This window comes from Pithys albifrons, chromosome 6, assembly GCF_047495875.1.
Source record: "Pithys albifrons albifrons isolate INPA30051 chromosome 6, PitAlb_v1, whole genome shotgun sequence".
Taxonomy (NCBI): Eukaryota; Metazoa; Chordata; class Aves; order Passeriformes; family Thamnophilidae; genus Pithys; species Pithys albifrons.
Window position 1 is genome coordinate 24,862,247 of NC_092463.1, and position 14,133 is coordinate 24,876,379.

Here is a 14,133-nt window from a genome sequence, read left to right on the forward strand (position 1 = left end):
ATATATCTCTATATCTGCCTTTTGCTCTGTTGATTTTGTAACCAGTCACTCATTCTGGGATGTGCAGTGCCCCAGGCGGTGAAGGCATGAACATACCTTTGAGACAGTTGCCTCTCTTGTTCAGTGGGCTCTTTGTTCTCTGAGGGGTTGATGTTACGGGAGTGCTCTGAAGTAACCCAAGTGGTTTTACATGAGGGGGAAGCTTTGAGTGAAATTCTGTGACTTAAACTGAGGAGATGGTTGGACTTACGGAATAGCAGCAATCACTTCATTACTTAACTTGAGAGGGTTAGCTGCAGGTTAGGGGAATGTAAATACCTCTTCTTCCATGTAACCTTTACCTGCAGTTTCCTTGATTCACAATTTCAGGAAGTGATGTTTCATATTATGAAGGCATTTTTCAATATCCAATGACATTTCCTTTAAGCTGAAGAATATAATTGCTTTGTTAATTTGATTCAAAATTCAGTTTATAGAAAAAAACATTGCCCTAAGTGTTGATATGACTATGTTGTTAACTTAAATTAGTCTATTAGTAAAATCTTGGTGACTGATAATAAGTCAGATTAATAGTTCACCTTGTGAATTGAAAAGAACAAGCAAGGGGCACAAGAAAGTTGCTAGTGTGGGAATATGGGCTAAGCTTCATGGATGGTGTTTTCTGTAACTTTTTATAGTTAATTTTTTTAAAAGTAGAATAACTGGTCTTAGTGACATATTTTATTTCACTGATTTCATGACATTTGTACAATAAAGAACACTTCTAATTAAAGAATGGCTAACTGAGATGCTGTTTGTTTACATGCAGCAGGTCTTTTGAAGCTTCAGTATGAGTTTATCAAACTGCTAAGACTGCTTTCTTTGCCTTCATTTTGAAGGGATATTTTGAGGATGGACATCTTTCCTTTCCCTGTGATGAAAATCCTGGTATTTTTCTTTTGCAGCTGGGCAGATGCACAGACCCAGATTCAAAACATTGCTGCCTCTTTTGACCAGGAAGCTGCTGCAATTCTCATGGCTAGACTGGCAGTGTACAGGGCAGAGACAGAGGAGGGGCCTGACGTGCTTAGGTGGCTGGACAGACAACTTATACGATTGGTAAAAAGAGCTGTATTGAAAGAGTTAGATTGGTTGCTTGTTTGCACATACATAATTCTTACATGACTACTGTTCATTTATTGTTTCTTTAAAAGTAAAACAAAAAAATGAACTGAATGCTTCATTTCCACATGAGGGTATGCAGAATTAACAAGAATTTCTATTTTAAATGAGAAGGTGTGTTTTCAGTTAATTCATTAATGTTTCCTCATTACATGGTAATTTCCAGCAATTAAGAGACATTGTAGCATGAGATTTGCAGAAATCATAACCTTCTCTTCCTTCTGCTGCCTATAATGGTACTGCAGTTTAAATATTTTTAGGGGGAAAGAATGGAGACAAAGTATCGAGGAAACCACGCGGAATTTTATTTTCAAAAGTTTAAATTTCTGTTTGGATTTTTTAATCTATTTTGCTTTTTACTTGTGAGTAAGTAGTTATTAATAATTAGATTTTAAACATGTTCTTTGGAGCTGTTTATCATCTAACTCTGCTTAGTGATTTTAGAGTTAAAAAACCAGACCATTAAGGCCTCATAAGCAAGAATCATTCCTTGTTAAGAAGAGAACTTCTGTCAGTCTTTTTTCTGGGTTTGTGTTTGTTTACAGAGTTGTAAGCACTACAAATCATGTGTCTGATAAAACCAAAGCTACAGTAATAGTATGACCAAGCAAGTATATTTCTTAATTTAGATAATTTTTCCTTTACTGCAGTGTCAGAAATTTGGAGAATATCACAAGGACGATCCAAACTCTTTCAGATTCTCAGAAACCTTTTCACTTTACCCACAGGTGAGTTTGTATATAGGAAGATTTGTCTGTAAGTGATGAAAGGAGAACACTCAGTGAAGAAAGAGGCCGTGTAGCACAGAGTAGAGTAAGGCACTACACTGGGTATCAGAATGAACAGATCCTCTGCCCCCAGCTACTGTGGCATGTGACATTAGGCATGTCACTTCTGTTGTCTGGGCTGCTGTGTCCCGTTTTGTCCTCTGCCTTTACAGGTAAACTTTGTCTAACTGTGTATATTTTTGTTTCTCCTATAATGAAATTTTCATCTTATCTGAAGTTTAATTTATACAATGAAACTTTTTTACAGTTTTTATGAAAAACTTAAGGAAATGTATGGGTTTGCTATGTTGTTTCTTTCTCACTTATGATACCACAAAAGAAGCACTCCCCTGTGAAGTGAACTTGACCTTGGCTATATTAAACTTTGAATAGTTTGTTTGCTAATAATCCGTTCTGATAAATTATTCCACTCTGATAGCTCCAGATACGTCACTTTGAGACTCTTTACAGACCTCTATAACATTTCTGTTTGAGTTACCTACCAGTCTGTCTTAAGGTTGTGGAGAGATTGATTCAGCATGTGGAGAATTTGATTCAGCAATGAGAGGATATACTTCTTCCATTTTACTAGCAAAGTTCAGCTTTGCTGTGGTTAATGTTCCTTATTCTGTACACATGCTATAACTTTATTCCAGCACAACAACCTCCCTCACAGGAACAGATTAACTTAAAGAAAGGATTTGACAATACTCAGTCATACTATTTATCAGTTAGTACTGCAGAAAAAGAAATATTAAATTTTTCTCTTAATTCAAAGCTGCTTTGTAGGTTCATCCATTCTGATACCCCTCTTACTCTCTTACTGTCAGGGAGTACATAAAAACTGGCAAAGCTGCATATACAAGTTAGAAATGTTAAAGGAGTTGGAATTCAATTTTGTTGTGGCATTGGTCTCATGTAATTTGTGGAAAACATTTCTCTCCTTGTACAATTGTCCTTTTTATCTATGAAAATTCAAACAAATGGTTTTTGTTTTGCAGTTTATGTTTCACTTGAGACGATCCCCTTTCTTACAAGTTTTTAACAACAGTCCAGATGAGAGCTCATACTATCGTCATCATTTTATGCGTCAAGATCTAACCCAGTCTCTTATCATGGTTCAGCCAATTCTTTATGCCTACTCTTTCAATGGACCTCCAGAGGTATCAGGAAATATAACTTCATAGTAGGTTAAGAGATGCTATTTTGAGGGAGAGATGAAGATGATTGTTGTCCTCACTATTGCATGTTATAAAATTTTCATTTATAATTTCTTTCATAAGAAAGAATATTTAATTCAGAGCATACTATGAACAAGGCATATCTCAGAATAGTGATGTAGAAGTCCTGAGAACAAAAGTCGCTTTTTAAAGAGGTGATGTTTTAAACAAAGGAATGGTGGGGTTTTGTTATTTTTTGAGAGCTGTAGCAGTTTTGCTTCTATTTTGGTGGTGGCAGAAAGTAAATATAAACAAAAATGGTTTTATTTAAAAATATACTTTTTCTATCCAGCTGGAAAGAAAAGTTGAGTTTTTTTTGAAATGTACAAAATTTTCTCTATCTTAATCCCCTAATCCAAAGTTTATAATTTTGATGTGGTTTGCATTATGTGTAGATTTGATACAGAACCTTCCAGCTGACTTTGTCATAGCATGTTATGTATAAACCTAAAATAAAAAGCTGATCTTCCAAGCTTCTGAATTATAAGATAGGGGGCAACAAAAGTAGTCTGAAAGAAGTACAAGATAGGAGGCAACAAAAGTAGCCTGTTATGTAAAAGAGAGTGAGACAGTGAAACAAACGTTCTAAGGATCTTGGCAGGTTGGAATTCTGACTTCTGTTAGGTTTTTTCTTAGACTATTCAAGGGGATCAAAAAAAGACTTCTAAAGGTGGAGTTTAATTTAATAAGGTGGTTTATGAAGAGCAGCTTACTGGTGTAAAGTCATTCTCCCATGTGCGAAAAACAAGTTGTCACATTGGTGATGCAAAGGAGAAATGTGATGAAGCAGGGGCTGATGTCTCACTGTAGAATGTGTAATATTTTTCTGATTCTTGAGGTGGTTAATGTTTTTTGTATCCCTTGCAGTATTGATTCAGTTAAATCATATGGTACTGATTGAATTAAACCATATAGTGCCAATATGGTGTCACTACCATTAAAAAGGTGAATTAAAACCTTAAATATTACATTAGATTTCATAAGTCATGAGTATTTACTATATACAGTATTGGGGGGCATATAGGCATAGTAATAATAGCTGCAGAAACAAGATTAAAAAACCCCCAAACAACTCAGTCTCCAAATCTTACACTCAAATATCTACTGAATCTTTATACATTGAAATACAATTCAAATTAATGGCATTGTATAGGTAAATATAGAGGTACTTGAAAAGTGCATAATAATGAAAGGAGTTTCAGGTCTTGAATACATTTTTATTACTTTCATGAAGTTATATATTCAGAGTCAGGCTGGATAACTTCAGAATGAGATTGTGTGGGTTGCAGATGTGTGACATGAAAAGGAGCAAATACGGAGCTTTAGTAAGTGATTGAAAAAGTTCCTAACATTGTTACTGATTCAAAAAGCTGGCAATGCCGCTTGCCCAGTTCTGCATCAGTTGGTAATTTTTTATTTATTTTTAAATCTTAGCCTGTTCTTCTGGATAGCAGCAGCATTTTACCAGATCGCATTCTCCTTATGGACACCTTTTTCCAAATCCTTATTTATCATGGAGAGGTAAGAGTTGTTATTGCTTCCCTAAACACTCCTTTTCTGTAGGAGTGCTACATTAGGAAGTCTGGCTCCAGTTTCAGTGCACCTCAGTGCTTGACCCTCTCCCCTGCATGGCTGATAGCAGAGTCCTAGTTAATGTTTGTAGTTTCGTAGTTTGACATGCCTGTACACAGATATCTGACATTATTTGATGTTTTAGTCCTATTTCTTTAGATGAGTTTAAGATGAATTAACTTCAGTGTGCAGGTTGTTTTAGATCAGTATTTTTCCTACTTTTAAGAAGTGTTATTCCCTGCCCCCTCCTTTACCCCCAAGTTTTCACTGGGAACACCAGGTTTTATACACACCCTTCATCTGCTCTGTCCTGAAGAATGGAACTACTACTGGCAGTTAGGTAGATAGATAGACATTCCTTAGTAATATAAATACAAGCACTTGTGACTTACTAGTTCTCTACTTCTCTGGAGGAATTGAGCTGCTGCTTTTTACTCCTTTGCAACTGTAAATGGTCCACAGCTGAGAGTTTGAAAAACACTGTTCTGCCTCAGAGCTGCACTAATAAAAATACGAGGGAAAGGGAATGAGCATCACTGCAAGGCAGGCAGGGGCCTGGCCCCACTGTGCCTGAGCAAGGCAGGCAGAGCAGTTGTGGTCAGTATCCAGTCTCAGTCTTTAGTCCCTGTCACCAAAGTCGATGGGGATGAGGCAAGTCCAAGTTCTAGCCAGGCAGTCAGGTACCTGGATGGATATCAGGATGAGCAGGGTACATGACCAGGTGCCAGGAATTAGACCTTCAGTTTAAAAGCAGCTGCCAAGCAGAGGAGGGAGGAACCCTTCCTGAGGGTCCCTCCAGGTCTTTCCTAACAACAGCCTGTATCAGTGAGCTGTCCTTGAGCAGCCAAGCTTCACTCCTAGAAGGTGTGGAGGTTGTGCCACAAGATAAATATCAGTATAAATATTTATTTCTTATGTGTCATAGACCTGCATATTAGAGAAGTGTAAATAGTATCCCAAACTAAGTATTTACCTTACAAAAGATGACTAAAAAGGAAAGACAGATGGATAATAAAATGCTAAGAATTTGTAAAAAAAAAAAAATCTAGTGTCATGTCACTTGCGCATCTTGCTTTTAAAATTTAACTTGTGTACTACAGGGCAGAAAGGGATGAGTGATGGAAAAAAGTCCAGCAATGACACATTCTCCTCAGAAGAATCCTGTGTATCCTCTTAAGAAAGATTGGTGAATCAGTTCTAAACTTCTTTCTTTCCCCTGTCCCCAGACCATAGCACAGTGGCGTAAGTCGGGGTACCAAGATATGCCAGAATATGAAAATTTTCACCACTTGCTGCAAGCTCCAATAGATGATGCCCAAGAAATTCTGCACTCCAGATTTCCAATGCCCAGATACATTGACACAGAGCATGGAGGAAGTCAGGTATGGTGAAGTATGTTTTATATAATCTAGGAAATGGTGCGTTAGAAATGTCATGAGTTTTTTTAGCAGTAAACATGCATTTCTATGCTAAAATATATATAAATTTCAAGTGAATGTTTTTGGTCTTAAAGCTTTTACAGAGCCAGGTACTTAATAGGAGCTTTTCCTCTAATTTGTGAATCCTGTTAGTTATTTTTATCATACTGACTTGGACTCTGTTTGAGTAACGTATGTAGAATGGAAAGACAGTAATTGTCTGGGTCTCTGAACAAATACTAAAATTATTCTTTGTGTTATTTTAAAAACAACATTAATATCTTGCTGATATTCTCATTTGCTGTGCTTAGAAAAGGACAAAAGCTTACTTTCAGCTGCATCATAAAGTTGTTAGAGTTCTGCATTATGACTAGAGAGTCTGGGGAGTAGCTTTATTTATAGAGATGCTATTTGCTGTTCTGAATAGGTGTCTGCATCTCCAAATAGCAGAAATTACATATTTCATGCACATGCAACTTCTTTCTGAGTGCAAGAAGATTCTATTTGATAGGATTAATTTATTGTCTTTGTTATCCTTTTTAAAGGCTCGCTTCCTGCTTTCAAAAGTGAATCCCTCACAGACTCATAACAATATGTATGCATGGGGACAGGTCAGTATGAATCTGCTGATGAAGCTGGTACAGGATTTTCTTTTTTTCTATTTCGGAAGTGAAGTGATTATGTTGTGTACAAATAAGTAATAATACCAAGTTTTGAAACTGAATGTAACCAAAATTACAAAAGTTAAGAAAATGGTTTAATTTCTTCAGATAAAAATTACCTGGTTTGCTATTTTAAGCTTCTGTTAGGCTGCTTTCATGTCTAGCCAACCTTCTTAGGTAGTGTCATCTTAACAGTACAGGTTTGATGTTTGCCTGACAGATCCCCTCAAAGACTTTCACTGACACAGTTTTTCAAAGTCAAAAATAGATGTATTAGTGAGGCAAGAATTAGAAAGATTTGGAATAGTCATTGATAAATGCACTTGCTTCCTTAGCACTAAATATGCTAAGGCTAGCCAATGATTGTTTAAGCTATGTTTACAAATTAATTAAGCTCAGTTGGTTAAAACTTGGTTGTAATAATACCAAGGTCATGGGTTCAATCTCCTGTATGGGCCATTGACTTAAGAGTTGGACTTGATCCTTGTGGGTCCCTTCCAACTCAGAATAGTCTGTGATTCTGTAACTTGATCAGTAGTTGTTTAGTTTCATTCAGTATTATCCACTAAATAGCAGAGGCCCCAAAGAGGTGTTCCTGCTTTGGGGAGGAGAGGGGAGTAAGCCCATCAGCCTGTCTGAGAGGTAGGATTGTATTCTTGTCCACACCTTGGAGGGCTTAAAATACCAATTTTATATCTCCTATAGTCAAATAGGGTTGGTTCCCTGTTGTTGTTATAAAAGATGTTAGGAGGGGAGCCACTTGATAATTTCATATTGGTGAATGTGTTTTTCATATGTAAATGAGGGACAATGAGGGTTTAGGTAGTTTTGGTTGGGCTGAGCTAAGTGGCATGCCGGTGAAAATGTGCATGTCTTGCTCTAGGGCAGAACTGAACTGTTACACCTTAGTATTGTTTCCTTCTGCAGCTGAGCCATTAGTAGCCTATTTGACCTTCACCTGGTGGCCTCCTCTTCAGTCAGCATGTTGCAGCCATATATTGTTGCCACCTGTCTCATAGAGCCTTAGACCTCATGCCTTTAAATACCTTCAAAATTGTGAAAATGAGAGTGCTTACCCCACATAAACACTAAGGGACCTTTTTGCCGTAGGGGAAATAAATGTTGAAGGCAGTTATGACCAAGAACATCAGTGTACTGATTTTTTCCAGAATTTTTGTGGCCCAGGTGACCAGGAATCAGTTTACAGAACTTGTCTTTGGGAAGAAAGTTATGTAAGAGCTCAGAAGTTAAATGTTCTGGAGCTGTTGCATCTCTATTCCATGTTCTCCATCTACATTCAGCTTCTGTAGTGGGAAGAGAAGCACTCCTGTGGGTGAATGCTAGTGCAGTGCCATTTTCTCACGCAAATGGAATGTCAGACAGTTGAAGCTACATATTAACTGTGCTCTTAGAGTATTTTGCTAAAGAGTTGACAGTGTTGAAGTCATGAGTAAGAAAGCTCTGTAGCAATCTCATGGCAGTGATCTTTGTCAGGTAAGTTTTATCAGGGTGCATTTTCATAGGGTGAATTGGTTCTAATGAAGCTTCTGACAGTGAAGAGCACTGAGGTCCAGAGTGAGAATACTTAAAAATTGCATGATTTGAACCCAAATCCCAAATTCCCTTGTGTCCAAAGTCAGTAACCTAACCAGCAAATTGTTAGTGGCTCTCTTCATCATGTTTTCCCCACAACATACACACAAATCCTTTAGTTTGGAAGGTCTTGTTTATATCTAAACATTACCTGCAAATTTTTGAAGTTTTCACATTTCTAACCATACAGGAGAATTGTTTTCTGCTCATTTAATTAGTAAGCAAATGGAAACAGTATTCCAAATGTAAATGCAAATACTAAACAATTCCTTAACGGATCTGTAAGAAAATTTTTCATGCTAGGCAGGTGAGAATCTTTGATACATCTTACAAAAGACAGCTTTTCCTTTTAATGTTAAGAAGAACTCAGTTCTAGGGTAACATAAGAAATGGTGCATTAATCTCCTGCAGTGCGTGTGCTCAACATAATACGCTCTTGTGCTTGCAGGGGTTTTTGTTAACAAGAGTGACTCAAGTACAAATTATGAATGAGAAATGTAACTGTTGGGAGAAAATTTAAAACTGATTTGCATTTTACTCTGTTTTTTCTCATGAGCTCCCTGGATTGTTTCAAGTAACTTTATTTTGTGCACAACTGAAAGTCTACATTGGCCTGAAGAGGGCACCCACAAACCACAGAAACTGTGTTTCGGGAGCTGATGAATTGCCTAGTTTGGTTTTTAATATTCTGAATAGAGATTTTCTTTAAACTTTAGCAGAAAGGTGCCTTAATAGTATGGGAAGTATTTTCAGAAATAGCGGTAAACTTCTCATGTGTCTCTATTATTTGGTTGGTCACTGAAAATGCAGTTGAAATTTTCAGTAAAGGACCTTGGGTTGCTGGTCAGCAGGTGACTGACTGTGAGCCAGCAGTGTGCCCAGGGAGCCAAGAGAGCCAGTGGCATCCTGGCCTGTATCAGAAATAGTGTGACTGGCAGGACCAGGGAAGTGATTGTTCCCCTGTACTTGGTGAGGCTGCACCTCGAATCCCGTGTTCAGCTTTGGGCTCTTCACTACAGGAAAGACACTGAGGTGCTGGAAAGTGTTCAGAGAAAGGCAGTGAAGCAGGTGAGGGGTCAGTAGCGCAGGTCTTAGGAAAAGCAGCTGAGGGAGCTGGGTCTGTTTAGCCTGGAGAAAAGGAGTGTTAGGAAGACCTTATTGCTCTCTCCAACTACCTGATAGGATGTTGTAGCCAGGCTGGGGATTGGTCTCTTCTCCCAGGTAACAAGCAATAGAAGAGAAGATGGCTTCAAGATGTACCAGAGGAGATTTAGATTGGATATTAGGAAAAATTTCTTCACAGGAAGTCTTGTCAACAGTGTGGGAACAGGCTGCCCAGGGAACTGGTGGAGTCACCATCCCTGGAGGTATTTGAGAGACATGCAGATGAGAGACTTTTGGGCATGGTTTAGTGGTGGGTTTGGCAGTGCTGAGTTAATGGTTGGACAGCTCTGGTTTAATTTGTAAATATGAGTGCTTAGTACCTTTGAAAATGTTGATTTGTTGACATTTATGGGGATTTTTCCTACATCTATAAATGGAAGTAGTGGCAGACTGGTCTCAAAAGTATTAAGAGAGTTACTGTGTAACATTTGCAAAGTTGCCAAATGCTGTTTTATTTTGACTGTAAATTAGTTCAAAAATAATTAAAACATGAACTTCTTGGATTTCTGAAAATACTTCTGAGGCCAAAAAGTAAATGGAAAGAATCTACCCAAAAGGTTTTTGCAACTCTTTTGTGATCTGATTTTTCATGACTTTCAGATGTTTTTGGTCTTTCTCTGAGGTGGCACAGAGGAGAGAGTTGGCCCAGCTCTCCTTGGGAAAGCCAGTTGATCTTTACTCGGTTTCAAATTAGACCCTTAGTGGATTTGTTTCCTTCTTTCATCATTTTGATATGTCTGAGCTTCACTGACAGATAGTAATTTGTTAGTTGTGTCCCTTGCATAATACTGTTTCTCTCCCCTTTGCTCCACTGAGGTAGAAATCATATAGGAGCTGTGCCATTGGAATTTTACTTAATTCTAAAAATTTGTAAGTTACTACTTGGCAGCTGTCAAAAACTCCTGAGTTTGTATGGTTGATGTAAGTACCTTGCTATACAGCAGCTCATTTCTGTATGCATTAATATGAAAGAGTGTAGTTGTGGGTTATGCCTGAGTTCATGTAAACATATGAAAATTTATGTAAATGTACAGTCTGCTGTTTTTTTGTGAGAGGATTACAGCAACAATATGCTTCTTAGGTTTTTCTAAATTTATAAAATGTTTATTCAGTTGAACATATTGTGTCTTAAAATGCTTTTTCTTCACAATATGCATAATCAGTTCTCCTTGTTTCTTGTATTTTATAGGAGTCTGGAGCACCCATTCTTACTGATGATGTCAGCTTGCAAGTATTTATGGATCATCTGAAGAAACTTGCTGTCTCCAGTGCTGCCTGAGATTCTGCAGTGCAGTAAAAGGATAGATAAACTGCAGTCCTATTTCAGCTTTTTCTCCTTTGCCCTTTTCCATGTCTCACAAGACAGAATGCTCTGTTAGGCACAAGATGTAAAGCAGTGTTGTTTTCAAAGAAAAGCTTTTCTTATCAGCAAATGTTTTAATGTGAACTTCAGTTTGTAAAAATGACAGGTAGTAAATCAAGTTAGAGGCAGAGGAAAAAGAACAGTCATTTTGATTACTGTGATACTATAATTACTTCGAAATAATTTGCAACAACTTTGAGATGTGATTTCAGTTTCATGTTTAAACGGTTGGGGTTGTTTCTGCTCTGCACTACAGAGACACATTAAACAATAAAGGAAATATTTGGTGATGTTGGGCTTTCTAGACTGCCACATGATTACTTTTGCTTACTTAATTTGAGCACAAAGTGAACAAAACAGCAATAAAAGGCATATAAAAGTAATAGTAACTCAGTCTTTTGACTTAGGCTGCCGAACTTTTATTTCCCAGAGATATTAATGTTCATGTATTGTTTATTTTAGGGATATTTAATTCCAAATATTTCTTCCCATTTACCCTACTTGATTCTTTGGGAACAGAGTTTTTCTTTATTTCAACATAAAGAATTTGAACTGAAAAAATAAAAAATCTGCTGTTGCACAAAATTTAAATCCACATGTATTTTGACGAAAGGATCTTGTCACACACAGTTACCAGGTGAATATGCTCAAAAATTAACAGTTCTACTTTGAGTTAAGAATAAATCCTTCACTTCCAAAATGAACTACGAGTACAGCCTTGATTTTTGTCTTGGCAAGTATACTTTAAAAATTCCTTTTTTATTGTTGCCTTATAATGTTATTACAGTAACGCATGACACCACACATCTGCTTTTTATTTCTGCATCCTTTTTATTATGAATTCCACAGGCTGTAGTTCTTATTGAAACAACAGAATACGATGTAATTAATTTGATAATTAGTTCATACTTGATTTTTTTTTTTGGTGGATAAATTAGTAGGCTTTCCCATTTACTTGTTGAAGTTTACCCATAAAACACATGTTCACATAGGTAACATTTTGACAAGCAAAGATGTGAATTTTGGTAGTGGGCAGTAAAAAATTGTGCCAAGCTTAAAGGAAGAGGGATTTTTCACACACGAAATTCAGAAGTTTACTGGTGTGATAAGCAAGAGGGTGGTTTTTCTGTAAATTCTTAAAAATTCGATTAAATCAATTCCTCTCCATTTTTTTCATCTAAATGAGATGAGCTCCTTTTGCCTCAATACAAATAAAATACATGCTTTTCTCTGACTTTTGTATTTATTGCGCTGGTTTCTGTTGGCTCTTGAAATGTGGAAATAAAGGTAGTAGTGATAAAATTTAGAATAGCTTAATCACTTTTATTTGTGTAATAATTGGTATCAGACTTCAGAGGTACTGCACTGTTTGTGCTAGTGGCAGTTTAGAAGATAATAATTCAGTAGCTCTTTTGACTTTGTTTTATTTTGGCTAATAAACAGCTTAATTTTTTCAATACTAAATATGTCCAATTTATTTGGCAGTTAAGTACTGTTTGCCTAGTAAAGAAATTCATCAAGTCATGATAATGGGTGGGGGGTTTTGTGCTTTCCTTCCTACCCTTTAACCAGCTTTCACATTTTAATAATATTTTTAATCCAGTTTTTTGGCAACATTATCTTATTTTGTAACTTTGGGTATTTAACATTGCCAAAGACTTTTTGGAAATCCAGATATGTCTGATGTATTGCCTTTTTCCTCCTGCTTATTCACCTCTTCCAGAGACACTGTGGGTTAGTGAGACAGGATTTTTGTTCATAGGAACCATGCTGACTCTTTTCCAGAAGTCCATATCTATCCATAGGCTCCGAGGTGTTACTACAGCCTCTACCATTTTACCAGGGATTGAGATCAGGCTTATTTGTCTGTAACTTGCAGGATTCCCTCAACAGCCCTTTCTGTGGATGAGAGTGACATGGGCCGTGCTCTGCCAGTCATCTGGCATGGTAACTGTAAGGGTAGTTGCAAATGTTCACTGGCACCTCTGCCCTTTGATATCTCACTTCCTTCAGAACTCCTTAGTGAAGGCCATCCAGTCCTGGTAACTTGTAACATCTTTCTTCTACTTGAACAAGTACCTTTTGCACATTGGCACAGATCAGCTGAGCTACAGCAGGGGAAGGGAGTTGTTTGTTCAGTAAACATTCAAAATAATACGTTGTAGGGTTGTGCTATGGGAGCAAGTGCTTTAAAAAGATAAATTGCTACAATTTACTGTCCTTGATAGTGTCTGTATTACTTGGTGCACTTGGTGAAGAGATGCTTCTACCAATCTACCAATCTACAGTGTCCATGACACTCAAGATTGACCTATTTAACTATGATAGCAGGACTTGCAGTAATTGCTTTGAATGTTTGCTTTTGGCTGGAGGCAGATTGGAAATCAGAGTTGGTTAAACATTCTTGTCAAAAACACAATGCCTTAGACTTGGCAGATGTGGCCTTCAGCAGAAAAAGGAATAAAACATTTACTGACTGTTCAGCTAAGAACTGGCAAGTTAAAAACTGAAAATTATTCATGAGCAATTAGAGGTATGGGAGCAAGCAGTCAGGTGCTGTGTTCTCCGCATTGTTACGCAGTCTGAGTGTTAAAACAGTACGAGATCTGTTCTTTATTTAAACTTCCTCACTGGACATACATAGGCCTGAAGCATTGCCATCTGGAAAATCCCTTTTGTCTCAGAGAGCTACGTCGGTGAGAATCTGAGGGTAAAGTTTTGTGAGGATCATGAAGTCAGATGGAGCCTCATAGGAATGTAACAGCTGTTCGTGCTCTTTGATATTCTTGTTTCCGGTGTTTGGACATTATATAGAAAAGCACATTGTGATTGGCAGTGCTTACATAATGCCTGGTCTATAAGGTGATTATTTCTAGCCTGCTGTCTTTGTCTCTGTGCAGCTTTTCAGGCTGTATATGCTACACAAGCATCTAAATTTTTCCTTTCAGTGCCTTAAGTCCTGTACTTAGAGCCCATTTATTATATCCACATGCCATTCATGTGTTTAGATCAGCCCACAGCACAAAACTTTTATTGGTAGTGTATTAAAGATTAGGTAAAACTGTAAAACTTTTGTATCTTGGAAGCATGAGACCTGCCTTTTGTTCAATAAGAGAAATGGTGGTTAAGCTCTAGTTTGGAACAAGGCATTTAGAGCAATAGAAACCGCCATCCAAAATGTGGATGATGATTGAGTATATGTTATAAAAACCT

The 14,133-nt window shown here is 37.3% G+C and overlaps 1 protein-coding gene across 1 annotated transcript in view; it reads left to right on the top strand.

Moving 5' to 3' along the window:
- The window catches only part of SEC23A (SEC23 homolog A, COPII coat complex component), a 28,840-nt gene extending 16,686 nt beyond the window's left edge, over positions 1–12,154 (top strand). Inside the window, exons 14-20 of the mRNA XM_071557892.1 lie at positions 945–1,098; positions 1,812–1,889; positions 2,930–3,091; positions 4,583–4,669; positions 5,947–6,102; positions 6,684–6,749; positions 10,747–12,154. Of these exons, the coding sequence (XP_071413993.1) occupies positions 945–1,098; positions 1,812–1,889; positions 2,930–3,091; positions 4,583–4,669; positions 5,947–6,102; positions 6,684–6,749; positions 10,747–10,836 (793 nt within the window). The 3' untranslated portion in view covers positions 10,837–12,154. The remainder of the gene's footprint in view (positions 1–944; positions 1,099–1,811; positions 1,890–2,929; positions 3,092–4,582; positions 4,670–5,946; positions 6,103–6,683; positions 6,750–10,746) is intronic.
- Positions 12,155–14,133: the final 1,979 nt, after the last annotated feature.